Below are 13441 nucleotides of genomic sequence, written 5' to 3' on the forward strand. Positions count from 1 at the left end.
TCGGCTTGGTGGTGTCGGACTGCCGGTGTGACCTCTCTGACTAGCCGCCTTGGCTACATAGCGCCGCTTTCGTCTATACTGTATGTACATGCTAGTTGCAATGAAGATTATTTACGTACGACTAGAAGCTGTGAAAACTTTCATCTTTGTTAGGTTATTCGTGTTAGGAGACAGTGCACTCGTACAGAAATTTGTGTTTAGCCTGTAAGTATGATGAATGCTTACGCAAGAAAAACTTTTTTCTGCCTCAAGCTTTTTGACAATTATGGCCCACAAAATGTCAGATTTACGGTTCACAATTTGTTTGTTAGATTATTTTTGGAAATATTTACTTTTTTTCCATACATTTGGCTAAAATACTATACCTCCTTTAATGGTTTTATTGAAGAATTACATAATAAAACCTCTTTCCGGTGCTATCCCATATTTTTAATTGCAGCGTTCCTATTAGTATAGCTGTTGCCTCGTTAACTGGGCATTTCCATCGTGAACGCACTCAATTCAACGGCGTAAATCGCAGGAATATTGTTCCCGATTATTGATATATTGAACAACAATCATTGATCAGTTATCGATATTTAGCTTGAAGTTGGAATGATCGATCGCAGCTCTCCTTGATTTGAGAGAAAACGATCTATAGACCGATCTCTGATCTGATCGTATTCACGTATAGATCCACTGGACACTGGACACTGGATACTGGACGCTGGACGCTGGACGCTGGACGCTGGACGCTGGACACTGGACACTGGACACTGGATACTGGATTAGCCTGTTACACGCATGACCATGCAGCACTGCATGACCATGCAGCACTGCATGAGGGGCCTATGTTTTATTTAATCTGTGTATTTTGTAATTCCGGTTAATTGTATGACCAACCATTTATACACTTCAAACCCTGTAACATATTTTAAGGTTGTCAGACACCCTGAAATTGATAGATAAGTGTGCCGTTGACTCAATTGTTTGCTCACCGGCTCAAAAGTTCGCCATGAGAGAATTCACATCACCTCCGCTTACATTAAAATTCAGTAAGAGCAGACCCTGCATGAGACTGCCCTATATTAAAAAGTTTTTAGTTTTCTCATAAATTGTCTTGTTTATAAATAACGAGTTGGTGGGTAGTAGTTTTATACAACTTGAAGGAATCCACAGTCGTCGTTTCGATTCGATATCTCAGATTGTAATTAATAAAAGAAAATATACCCACCATATTAAATTTTTACTCTAACATTAGCCTTTGATTCCTGCATATGCTCACAAAGTTTAGGCTTTGAGATCTAGTTTTTAATAAGCTAGCAATATTATGCAAAGTTAAAAAAATTGAGGACAAATTTTTATTTCATTTAAAAAAGCTACAATATCATGAATATGCAAATTTTACTGACACGGAGGTTGAAAATTATGTTTAACATAAAAATAACACAAAATAGTTACTTAAAATTTTTGTGCACTTCATTTCGTGACAAATGAATGATGTGACTGAAATTACACAAAAATTGACGAATAATTGAGTTGAATCACCTAAATCACTGGATGGATTGGTTGTTTAGGAAGTATCTGGTGGTTGCTTTTTCAACACCACAAATTTTTTGAATGTCTTGATTAGATAAAGTAATTTTAAAACTATTTATAACTCTAATAAATAAATAATATTTGCACCCCAAAAAATAAAAGTGTTTTTTATGTAACTAAAATCGAAGTGGCTATAGTAGCGGAAAGCACTAAACTCGCTGTTAATTAGCACTGAACGTATTAGGTGAGTACTTAACTATATACACACACACAAACGGACTTGTGTTGCCTTGCTTTTTCTGCCGTGTTTGATGAAAAAATTTTAAGCCTAGACAAGCCTCATAACCGCAGAGGTAGCGTTGTCGACAAATGCGGCCTGTTTCCGGTAATCTCAACCATAGGTCGGTTGAACGACCTGTCGAATATAAATTTCCACACTTGCGGTCTGGAGTCAACTGAGTTCAAATTTTCAACTAACCCAACTTTAACTTAAACAATAATTATCAAGCCAAGATATATTTATGCATACGTTTGTTATTGCATTATTTATTTTTTTGAGCCCAGTTTGAAAAAAGTGTCAGTTCTTAGTAATGTTATACGATCAAGGAAAGAAACATATAGAATAAGTCATGGACAAGCTTGCGTTACACAAAGCGAAGGAAAAGTACGGAGAAAGCTCATTCATTATACGCTAAAGAACAAGAATGAGTTTGCTGAAAATTATTTGCTAATAATGCATAATTTCTAATTTAAATTCATGCTGAGGTCACTTAGTAAAATTTTTAAATGAATTTTGGCGCTCATAAGTAACTATACGTAGTTATTGTTATGAAATTTCATTTTATCACAATTTACACAAAGAATGAAATTTTAGCCATTCCAACAAACTTGAATTTTGGAAAATGCGTAATATATTATATATGTACTGTATATTGGCTAGATTCATGCGAACCGTTTAGTGTAAATCTCAGGTCTACTGCCTGGTCAAATGTTGCAATAAAATTTCTAATCCTGTTTCTTTCACATTTGAATTCAAGTTGTCAATTTCAAAGTTGTTTAAAAAGTACCCAATACGACCATTACGCTCATATAATGTTATCCGGGACAGCGGAAAATGCCATAACTGAATTATCACAAATTAATTACATTTTAGCTAGTACTTTTCCATTTGATATAGCTTAGCACGAATATTTTCCTGCTATGCAAAAACATTGCGAAATTCACATCTGAGACGGTTATGCATACGAGTTGCCGCCAGAGCGATGATTGAGTGTAGGCTTGTTTATTGCACGTCATCTCACATCCATTTGGAGCCAGCAGGGGCCATACTTTCAAAACTCGCTAAGTAAACGTAAGTACTTACACACTATTTTCTTGTCAATGATTGGTGGATTTTGCTTGAAAGGCCGTCAATGATTGCCTGATGAACTTACGATCTCTTAACTTTTTTCGAAAGTGTGGGCCCAGATGTATGACGCAGCATTATGCGATGAGGATGTGCTAGACAGTCTACGCAAGTCGTATATATGGCAAGCTACCATGTTTAGTTATTATATTTTTCCACCTAACTGCTGTTAGGTAATTTTAGGCACTATTTAACTTTTTAAGGAAGGAAAGTGGAAATAACATGGTAGCTAGAAAGTGGAAATATTCGGAAGAGGAAGCTAGGAAGCTAGTGGTTAGCTAGGAAATGAAAAGCAGTTTCAGTGGAAATAAATGTAATATTACGGAAGATCAAAGCTGTCAGCCATTTTCAATATTCGTCCGTCAACTAAAATTCGAAAATTGCGTTTGCAGATTTTCATCATTTTAATCTGTCGAATTTCGCTTGAAATAAACTATTACGATAGTTTTTCCTGTGTGTATTTAGGATGAACCCTTATTCACAGTTTTATAGAGAAAAAAAATTTGTCAGTATGCGTACGGTATAAGTGATGAAGAGTAAGGAACCACGAATATCGAAACAACAACAAATGTTAACCTAACTTTTAAACGATTTTTGCAGGAAACTACTTTTTTTATTTTGTGAAATTTAACATCAAAATTAGCAATGGAGACCTGGCTCATAGCTTTACTCTCCGTCATTGGGGCTCTGTTGCTGTTATTTATTGTTTTGCCGGTGATGATAGGAATAATTTATCGGGCTCGGTCAAGAAGATGCCCCAAGGATGTAATGGTGACCGGCAAGACCGTCATCGTGACCGGACCAACGGCAGGTGAGTCAAAGGGTTATTGTGACCTTATGCTGAGTTCGAGACTTCCTAGTCCCCGGTCACGCTGATGCGCCGCCTTCGTCGTCCTCCGTCTCCGAGTCGTCGTCGGATGTAACGTTGGACGTGTTCCGTCTATTTGCCCTCCTTTGGGCCACCTGATGCAAGATGCTGTTGCTTATCACTTGCTGATGGTAGTTTCCCATTACTGGACAGTCCGGGATCTTCTTCAGGAACTTAAGAAACTTATCCAGTTGTCTCTTGAAAGATGCTATTTTTTAAAACCTTTTTCATTGATAATTACGTATATCACGTGCACTTGAACCATCGTTAAACTTTATAATGTTATAGTACCTGCACTAGAAGCATCTGCCTACTTTTTTTATCGGAATAATACGCAGACGTGAACAATTGTGAACTTTTTATCTACACATCGCCTACACTTGAGCCATGTGTCATTTGACGGCACTTAATGGTGTCTACCTATAATAGCAAGTAATAAGGTTAATGTCTCCCTCGACAAAACATATAAATTCCTGGCAACGATTGAGATTGTGAGCCAAGAAATAAGCTAAAGAAATGCGCAAAATATAATTGAAGATAGACCGTATTAACACTGCGTAAAGATTTATATGGATGATGTGAGTTTGATAACGTCACTCGTAAAGTCACTTAATTGTTCGCGCCAGCGTTTCATTACTTATTTGCATTCTAGGGCTGTATGAATGAAAGATTTACTTTGATATTTGTAAGTTCCGAACAAACAAGTATTGACGCTGATGATTCCTAAAGAAAGTTATAAATTAATTATTAATATTAATAATATTATACTGTATATTAACAGGTATCGGGCGCGTGACTGCGCACGAGATGGCGAAGAGAGGCGCGCGCGTCATCCTCGCCTGTCGCAACACACGGAAAGCTGAGCCTATAGCAGGTCAGTTGAGCCTATAGCAGGTCAGTTGAGCCTATAGCAGGTCAGTTGAGCCTATAGCAGGTCAGTTGATCCTATAGCAGGTCAGTTGAGCCTATAGCAGGTCAGTTGACAGGTCAGTTGAGCCTATAGCAGGTCAGGCAGTTAAAGATCAGCGTGATTTCATCCAAAATGAATTTGATTCTTCGGAACAATTTCATGGTTTATCAATCGTTATCCATGGTCTTATTAATCACCTTTTAATATATTTTTAGAAATTGGATTCTACAACGATCAATATAATCGCATTATTTTCATTATATTCTTCTCCTTTATTAATGTCTACCGAAACAGTTCAATACGATTATATATACATTAATTATATTATCACTTTTTAGTAGGTACTAATTACATATTTAGGCTTGTTCACAACCGTTAGGCTTTTTTATAGACTCTGCCTCTTATCATTCAGACGACAGGGCCTCGAGTTAATGAGGAGATAAAGAGGTCAGTCTTGCTTTATCGCGCGATTTGCCGTGATAACGACTCATTGCTTTTGTGCGTAACACAAAAACTTATAAAAGTTCGTCAACATCGCCTATCAAAACGCTCAATTATGTAAATAAGAGTCTCGCAGGTCCTGATAAATGCTTAACTGTACCTGCGTTGAGACTTTGAGATGACAAACAACGATGCGAAAGTAAATTCCGTCGGAACCTTGGCCCATACTTTCAAAAAAAGTTGAGAGATCGTAAGTTCATCAGCCAATCATTAACGGCCTTTCGAGCAAAAATCCGCCAATCATGGACAAGAAAATAGTGCGTAAGTACTTACGTTCACTTAGCGAGTTTTGAAAGTATGGCCCCTTGTCTGATAAATGAGAGATCGTGTCTGGTGCTCTATTATTTCTTAGTATAATATGACGTATGATCAACTACTCAATTGTCGTCAAGTGATTTATCAAGCAACTGTTCAAGCTATTTTGTTGAATATATATCAAGAATATCGAGAGTATAAGCAAGAATATCATGACTTCTCTCTGCAGAAACCACATTAGCTGTTACACATGTACTAGGATTTATTTTATACATATGTAGGCTAGTGCAAATTGAGTGCTAAGCTGATACCGAACATTTAGTGTTTCTGTCAGATGGAACTGTATTGTGGCTTTTGCATTTTTGCGAACGGCACAATACAGGAGATTCAGTTGCGAGAATATAAAGTGTAAGCGCTGTATGAGCAGGTAAATTGCGCTGTATGAGCAGGTTAATCACTTTAATGATATATATAATGCAAGGTTATTGGTAGCTAAAGACGACGACCATGATCTGTGCAAATCAATGCAATACTGAGAGGAATCGTTGCATTTTAAGTATGATCTAAGGGTGAATTTATGTTAACATCGTTGCATTTTAAGTATAATTTTATGGGTGAATATATGTTAACTATTATTACCTTGCCGCAGAGCAAATAAAGAAAGAGACGAACAATGACGATGTCGTGATACGACATCTCGATCTGTCAGACTTGACCTCCGTGCGAAAGTTTGCTGAAGAAATCAATTGTCAAGAAGAGGCTGTCCATATTTTGGTGCGTAAAAGATGTATTTAGGATTCCGGAACATACAACGTTTGTTTCAAATGTATCCTCATTGGTTTTTATTCGATTGGTATAAATCAATAACTTGCAATTACTCTAAAAATCTAGCGTTTCTCGTTGACAAAATTGATTGCATGGCTATCATTTCAGTTAACATTCCTATCATATCAACTTCTTGGTATCATTTTTTTAGCGGTTCTGCATTACCGTACTTCATTTCTATCAGTTGAACGAACTTCATATTAATAAATGTTTGTCATAGTAATTATATACATATATCATTCATTTAGTCTTATCTCTGAACGGCATATTTTAAAACGAATTCTCAAACGCATATCGAATTATCACTTACACACGTCGCTTCCGGAGCCAGCGTCAGCAGACTGAAAATGGTTACGGTATATTTAAATTCTTGTGCATTCTCATTCCAAAACATATTTGAGCTTAACTTTGCTTCTCGACTTCTCGACCCACTAAAATTGGTCAAATTTTAATTTTCCTTCGCGAAAATTGTGTTATAATAACAAAAGTAGTTCGGTTTGTGGCAGTTTTGGTTTGATTTTAACTTGTTGAAAGATGCGCCATGCGCTGTCTTATTCCCCACTAAACTGCGACTTTTTCTCCTGTATGACTCTTGCTGAGCTGCAATTAAATGCTTTATTTCATCATTGACTATTGAATAATTACCTCGCTTCAGATCAACAACGCTGGGATTCTGTCGCCCGACAAGAAAAAGTTGTCGCCTCAAGGCTTCGAGATCACCCTTGCCACCAACCACCTGGGACCCTTCCTGCTCACCAATCTGCTGCTCGGTAATAAGTGCTACAAGTGTCTAGTAACTATAAGTAACAAGGTAATAAGTGTCTCCCAACAATTTACTTTGTTCTTCTCACTATATTTATGCTCAGTTGTACGGGCTCAGCCCGTCCCAAGAATTGTTAGTTACCAGAGGTGGGCAGTAGCGCGCTACATGTAGCGGCCGCTACTAGCGACTGCTACATTTTCAGTAGCGGTAGCGGTTGCGGCGCACCATTTAAGCAATTGTAGCGGTAGTTATAGCGTCCGCTACATTTAGAGCATGTAGCGGTAGCGGTAGCGGCCGCTACATTTCAAAGTAGCGCTGCCCAGCTCTGCTTGTACTCTCTTCTAATGTTTGCTCGGATCGTTTGTCGGGGTAACACCTTGAGTGTTGTACGTTTTTCCCTTATGTTGCAAGTCATTTTTCATACACGTGAATCAGAACACAATTGTTATTATATTTTTATAAAAAAACGTGAAAGTTAACCGTAATAATCTCATAGGTACTCTTGATGGTCTGACTGTGCAGACAAGATCAAGGCGAGCGCCCCTAGCCGCATAGTGAACGTATCGTCGCTGGGGTACGCAGCTAACGTGCTCTACTTGGATGACCTCAACTTAGAAAAGACAGCCTATGGCGTCTACAGAGCGTACTGCCAGAGCAAACTCTGCAATATACTCTTCACTAAAGAGCTTGCCGTACGCCTGCAAGGAACAGGTACGCTGACGACAACGTCTGTTATCACTGTTTTCACGCGACTCAGCGTTTACTCGATTAAAGTTAATGCTATTAAATTTTTTGTGTATTTACGGTAACTCCGGTGGCCCAGGCATTTAGATTCGGATAGCATTGCATCGCTGTTTCGTTTCACCCTGATTAATGGCTATGTATCGTGAATAAGAATAATTAACAATGTTCGATTGCTGAAAATCATGCACAAATTATATGCTTCATTAATGATAAAATGTTTTGTTTTCAACACCATGATTAATGAGTTTTTAGCGCATTTTCTCATTTTTTGAATAAATGCGCTATTGTGCTCGTTATGTCCGTCCGTCTGTCCGTCTGTCTGTCCGTGACATCACGTTTTCGTCGACGAGAAAATGCGCTCTCTGTCACTCACTGCAGTGAGTACTGAGTTATATTTGTTTCAATGTGCAGGGGTGACGACGAACTGCCTGCACCCAGGCTACGTGTACACCGACATCTTCGACCGCGGCGAGGGGCCTGCCGCTGGACTGAACTTCCGTAACCTCTCACCCAGAGTGATGGGACGGGTGAGCTGACTTATCGTTATCTCCCTCCTAAAGGGATGGGTCGGGTGAGCTGACTTATCGTTATCTCCCTCCTAAAGGGATAGGTCGGGTGANCTCTGCGACAGAATTCAAAGAATTTCCCTTTAATTCTTTGAATTCTGTCGCTGAGAAATTTACTGAGGAAGGAAATTTATTGAATATTGGCAGGTCAACTGATGTTACCCTGGATATATTATCCCTGCTATTCGAAAAAAACTAAATGAATTTTTATTCATACTCTGCCCTCAATTTTCCAGTGCCTCAAGTTTCCGTCGTTACAAACAACATTTTACTCCAAGTTGTTATCCCGACACGATTAGTATCGTGGATGCACGCTCCAAACGCCCCCATATATTCGCGGTGCCAGGCTACGAATATACAATCTTCGACAAATATCATAAAAAGTGTCCCAAAAATATGAACGCTCCGGCTTTTCAAATGATTATTTATTGTCGCTTCAAATAAACAATATTTAACTGCTACATTTTGTTTATCTTATAGAATGCGTTTTATGAAAAGACATACATTATGAAAATAAAAGAAAACCAAGCTTATTAGCGCATTCTCTCATTTATTGAAAAAATGCCCTATTGTGCTCGTTATGATCGTCTGTCTGTCTGTCTGTCTGTCCGTCTGTCCATGACTTCACGTTTTCGTCAACGGGAAAATGCGCTCTCTGTCACTAACTGCAGTGTGTACTGAGTTATATTTTAAGTGCATTTTCTCATTTATGGAAAAAATGCACTATTGTGCTCGCCATGTCCGTCTGTCCTTCCGTCTGTCTGTCCGTCCATGACTGCACGTTTTCGTCGACGAGAAAATGCGCTCTCTGTCACTAACTGCAGTGAGTACTGAGTTATATTTTTAGCGCATTTTCTCATTTATGGAAAAAATGCACTATTGTACTCACCATGTCCGTTTGTCCTTCCGTCTGTCTGTCCGTCCGTCTGTCTGTCCGTCCATGACTTCACGTTTTCGTCGACGAGAAAATGCGCTCTCTGTCACTCACTGCAGTGAGTACTGAGATATATATATATCTTTNGTAATTAAACATCAAAACACAACTGTTGATAATTCGTAATTAAACATCAAAACACAACTGTTGATAATTCGTAATTAAACATCAAAACACAACTGTTGATAATTCGTAATTAAACAGCAAAACACAACTGTTGATAATTCGTAATTCAACATCAAAACACAACTGTTTATAATTCGTAAATCGTAATTAAACATCAAACCCCATTTGTTGATAATTCGGAATTAAATATCAAAACCCAACTGTTGATAGTTCATATTTAAACATCAAAACACAACTGTTGATGATTCGTAATTAAACATCAAAACACAACTGTTGATAACTCGTAATTAAACATCAAAACACAACTGTTGATAATTCGGAATTGAACATCAAAACACAACTGTTGATAATTCGTAATTAAACATCAAAACACAATTGTTGATAATTCATAATTAAACATTGTAACACAACTGTTGATAATTCATAGTTAGACATCAAAAGCCAACAGTTGGTAATTCGTAATTAAACATCAAAACCCAACTGTTGGTAATTCGGAATTCGCATCTAAACACAACTGTTCGTAAATCAGAATTGAACATCAAAATGACGTCAAAAAAGTCAAATGCGCGGAAGGATACAGAGAAATCCGGATTCGTCATCGAAAAGCGTACATTTTTCATTATTTTTTGCTTGAATAAATTTTCGGATATTCAATAATGAAAAAATATCAACACAAACATTGAATGTTAATACAAAATCAGCTGATTTTTTGTTTGTTTTTCGTTCAACAACTTGAAAAATTCAATTGTAGAAGCATTTAAACGTTGCTCCGAAATCACTCACAACGAAACAATTTTGTTGCAACTTTTCAGCCTTCAGCAAACCTCAGCAAATTTTTAACGTTGACGTTAAACTCTCCTCCATAACTCTCCTTTTACCCCTTAGGTTCTTAATTAATTGACAAGATTATTTCAATTTCAAAAATATATAAACGTTAAATTTCGACCGCAAAGAACACTTATCTTTTTTATCTTAAATGTTGACCTTAACATTTAATCAGTAACTATTTATTTTTTTACCAACCGTCATGAACAATGATTTCACACTCAGTTCTTGCAATTAACTCGTTTCAGTCATGTGTTGGCTTACCTTTTCTTCTTTTCATGTCAGATGAACGAAGGAAGAATAGGCAAATAAAACGAAGGTTATAAATTCTCTCTCTTTCTTCGATGAAATCATCTTGTTGTCATTGTAAATGCGGCATAGTGAGCGATTTGGATCTGAAAAAATTACAACACAGTCATAATTAGCATAAAATTGGATTTTAAAAATTAAAATAAGGTACTAAATCTAGATTGCGTGGTTTTTCAAAAATTTCTTACATTACATTCAGTAAGTTTTCAGGAGGTTATTTTAGATTGGGGTAATACAGCGTGCTATATTCTGATTTCAATTAATAAAATAATTACAATAGACACGATTACAGTGTAAAGTGAAATTGAATCTTATTATGGGAATTAAGTTTAATTAATGGGAACTGATAATTTAATATTTTAATATAAATTTTTAATATATACAGCAAAAAGCGCCAGCAAAAGTCATCATTGGCGTAAATCTAGATGGTAATACGGATTCATAGTCTAAAAGATATGATTTAAGAAGCTAATAAACAAATAATACTAGTAATATTCATAGTGATTATATGCCTTGAGACTCCATCATTTTTGGCCATAACAATTCGTCTATTTTAATGGCTAAAAATTTTGCTAGAGCAGTTGTCAGTTTGCTTACATTTTATTTTCTAAATGATACTTTTCGGGGTTAGAATGCGTTTTCATATGCACGTATTTCAGTCGTACATTCCGACAAACGAGTTTCGATGGCATAAAACAGGTTGCATAGTTTTTTTGCTAAGTCGCGTTTGATTTCCAACTCTAGGTTTTTTGCATTACAGACTATACGAGAATTTCTTAACTGTGCAGCACGCATGAGGCAGAGTAGCAAATCCCCAGACAGTCGTGCACCATCGCACACTTGGCTGCGCAAGTAATCTGTGCAGGAAAACCCCTTTATTTATATTAGCGAATAAAACATCAAAACCACTTTAGCTTCAAACTCGAGGTGGAGTTAGGGACATGAAAACTTTGTGTGTTTAAATCCATTCAGTAAAGTAAAATGAGATTTTAAACGGAGTTTGAACGCTAACAGCAGACGTAAAAACATCATTTCCGATCATCATTAAACTTCAAATTTTTTTTTCAGAATGTTGCTAGTAACTGCAGGGTTCATAAATCCGATGAAAAAAAATGTGACAACGTTTATTCCTGAACTTTTCAAACTTGACCGCGCAGTCAAGTAGGCACAACTTGCAGTAATCTTAAAATTAATTATTTCCGAAAATATAGTGCAGAATAGAGTTTCATAAGAATTGTAAAAATAATATGATGCATTGCATATCAGAAATTGATATCAGCGAGAATTGCGTAATTACTGTCCTGTTGATGAAAGTTAAAGGATTGCCACTNAGGACCATTGCACCATCGAATGAGCATTGAGGCTTTGATTAAATATGATGTATGACGATTGTGAACTTGGTCGTAAAAGATAATTTCGAATTTTAAACCTATCTCAAAAATGAAATAAAGGAACATGCTGTAGGACGCATTACCTTTGTGGTCGCAGGTTCAATTAAGTTTTATTTTCGCAGGTTTCTTGAACGCGTTGGAAGCTTGTGGCCTCTATTTGAGCCCAAGCACACAACACCAAAAGAGCGAGTATCGTCAGGAACTTCATCGAGACAAGGTCTACTGATGGTCACTTGCCAGTGGACACAGATGTGCACTTCGGGTTCTGGACGGAGGCATTTGTGTCAAGGAATATTCGTGAATATGATTACGATATTTACCTGAATCACGCGTGCAACAATATCTCTACAGGAAGATAATACAGTAGACACCTTAGTATGTTGTAGTTGTTATTTGATAAATGGTTAGAATGATGATGTTTGATTCAGTTCATTTTGGTGGAAGTAAGTTCAGTGATGAGAAATCTTAACTTTTTACAACACTTCTCTTCAACTTCACTTCATGTTGCTTGTTTGTTTTTCTTTTTTGTCTGCTACAAATCTTATAATCGATATTCAACACACTGCTACCTGTCAAATCGATCTGAAATTTTGCACATTTGCGTAAAAATTTAGACAATGCATGAACCAATTGATAGAATAAATAATTGAAATTTTCAAAAATTTTCTAATATTAAAAAATGGAAAAATAATTTTGTCTGCTTTAGGTTTTATAATCGATATTTAACACATTTCTACCTGTCTAATCGAACTGAAATTTTGCACACTTACGTAAAGTCGGTGACAGTGCATGAATCGAATGACAGAATAAATAATTTTGAAAATTTATTTTCTAAAATATTGAAAAAAACTTTAAAATCCTTTTTTTAACATATGAAAATAAAATTAGAAATTCATTGTCCATGTGTATCGGAGACATTGGATTCCTTAAAAGTGCTGTCGTTAAAAATTATTTTTTAAATGCATATTATTACTAAATATTTTGTAAAAAGCCTAAATTTCCACAAAAGTTCTATATTACTTTCATCCAATAAATTCCATTTATCTATCTTTCACTGACAGCACGTAAAGCGCTGTTGGTTGTGACGATGAAATTCTCTTTGAACTTCGTTCGAACATTGATACTTGTATACTCAGTATTGACTGATAGAATTACCTGTTAACGATTGATTTATTATTTGTGCGTGTCGATTATTTGCGCACTTGAACTTAAACCTAAAATTAATTAAATTAATTTCCTAACGTAGGAAGTTCGTGTGTCCGATTCCGTGTCATGCATTTAAGATTCAACTTCATAGTTACGAATAACTCAACTTGTGTGTCAATATTATTGAAGCGGCGAGCAAAAGTTTTTATTTTGAGTTTCTGGTTCTATTGACAAAACGTTAATTATTTATCCCACTTTTATTGATTTAAAAAGTTATCAAGAGATCAAATTATCAAATTATTATCATCTCAATCTATTACGGACCGTCATAACAATTTTAATTTTAAAACGACTG

General features: G+C 36.4%; 1 protein-coding gene across 1 annotated transcript; it reads left to right on the forward strand.

Annotated features, from left to right (window-relative positions):
* The first annotated feature begins 3521 nt into the window (after positions 1-3521).
* On the forward strand, positions 3522-8399 carry LOC108676250 (retinol dehydrogenase 13). Its single transcript, XM_018164303.1, has 6 exons — positions 3522-3734; positions 4573-4665; positions 6107-6231; positions 6938-7052; positions 7568-7756; positions 8201-8399. The coding sequence occupies exons 1-6, from the start codon at positions 3569-3571 to the stop codon at positions 8323-8325; spliced, it is 813 nt and encodes a 270-aa protein (XP_018019792.1). The 5' UTR covers positions 3522-3568; the 3' UTR covers positions 8326-8399.
* The last annotated feature ends 5042 nt before the right edge of the window (positions 8400-13441 follow it).

The sequence above is a fragment of the Hyalella azteca genome, unplaced genomic scaffold (genome assembly GCF_000764305.2).
Source record: "Hyalella azteca isolate HAZT.00-mixed unplaced genomic scaffold, Hazt_2.0.2 contig14034, whole genome shotgun sequence".
In the NCBI taxonomy this organism is placed as follows: domain Eukaryota; kingdom Metazoa; phylum Arthropoda; class Malacostraca; order Amphipoda; family Hyalellidae; genus Hyalella; species Hyalella azteca.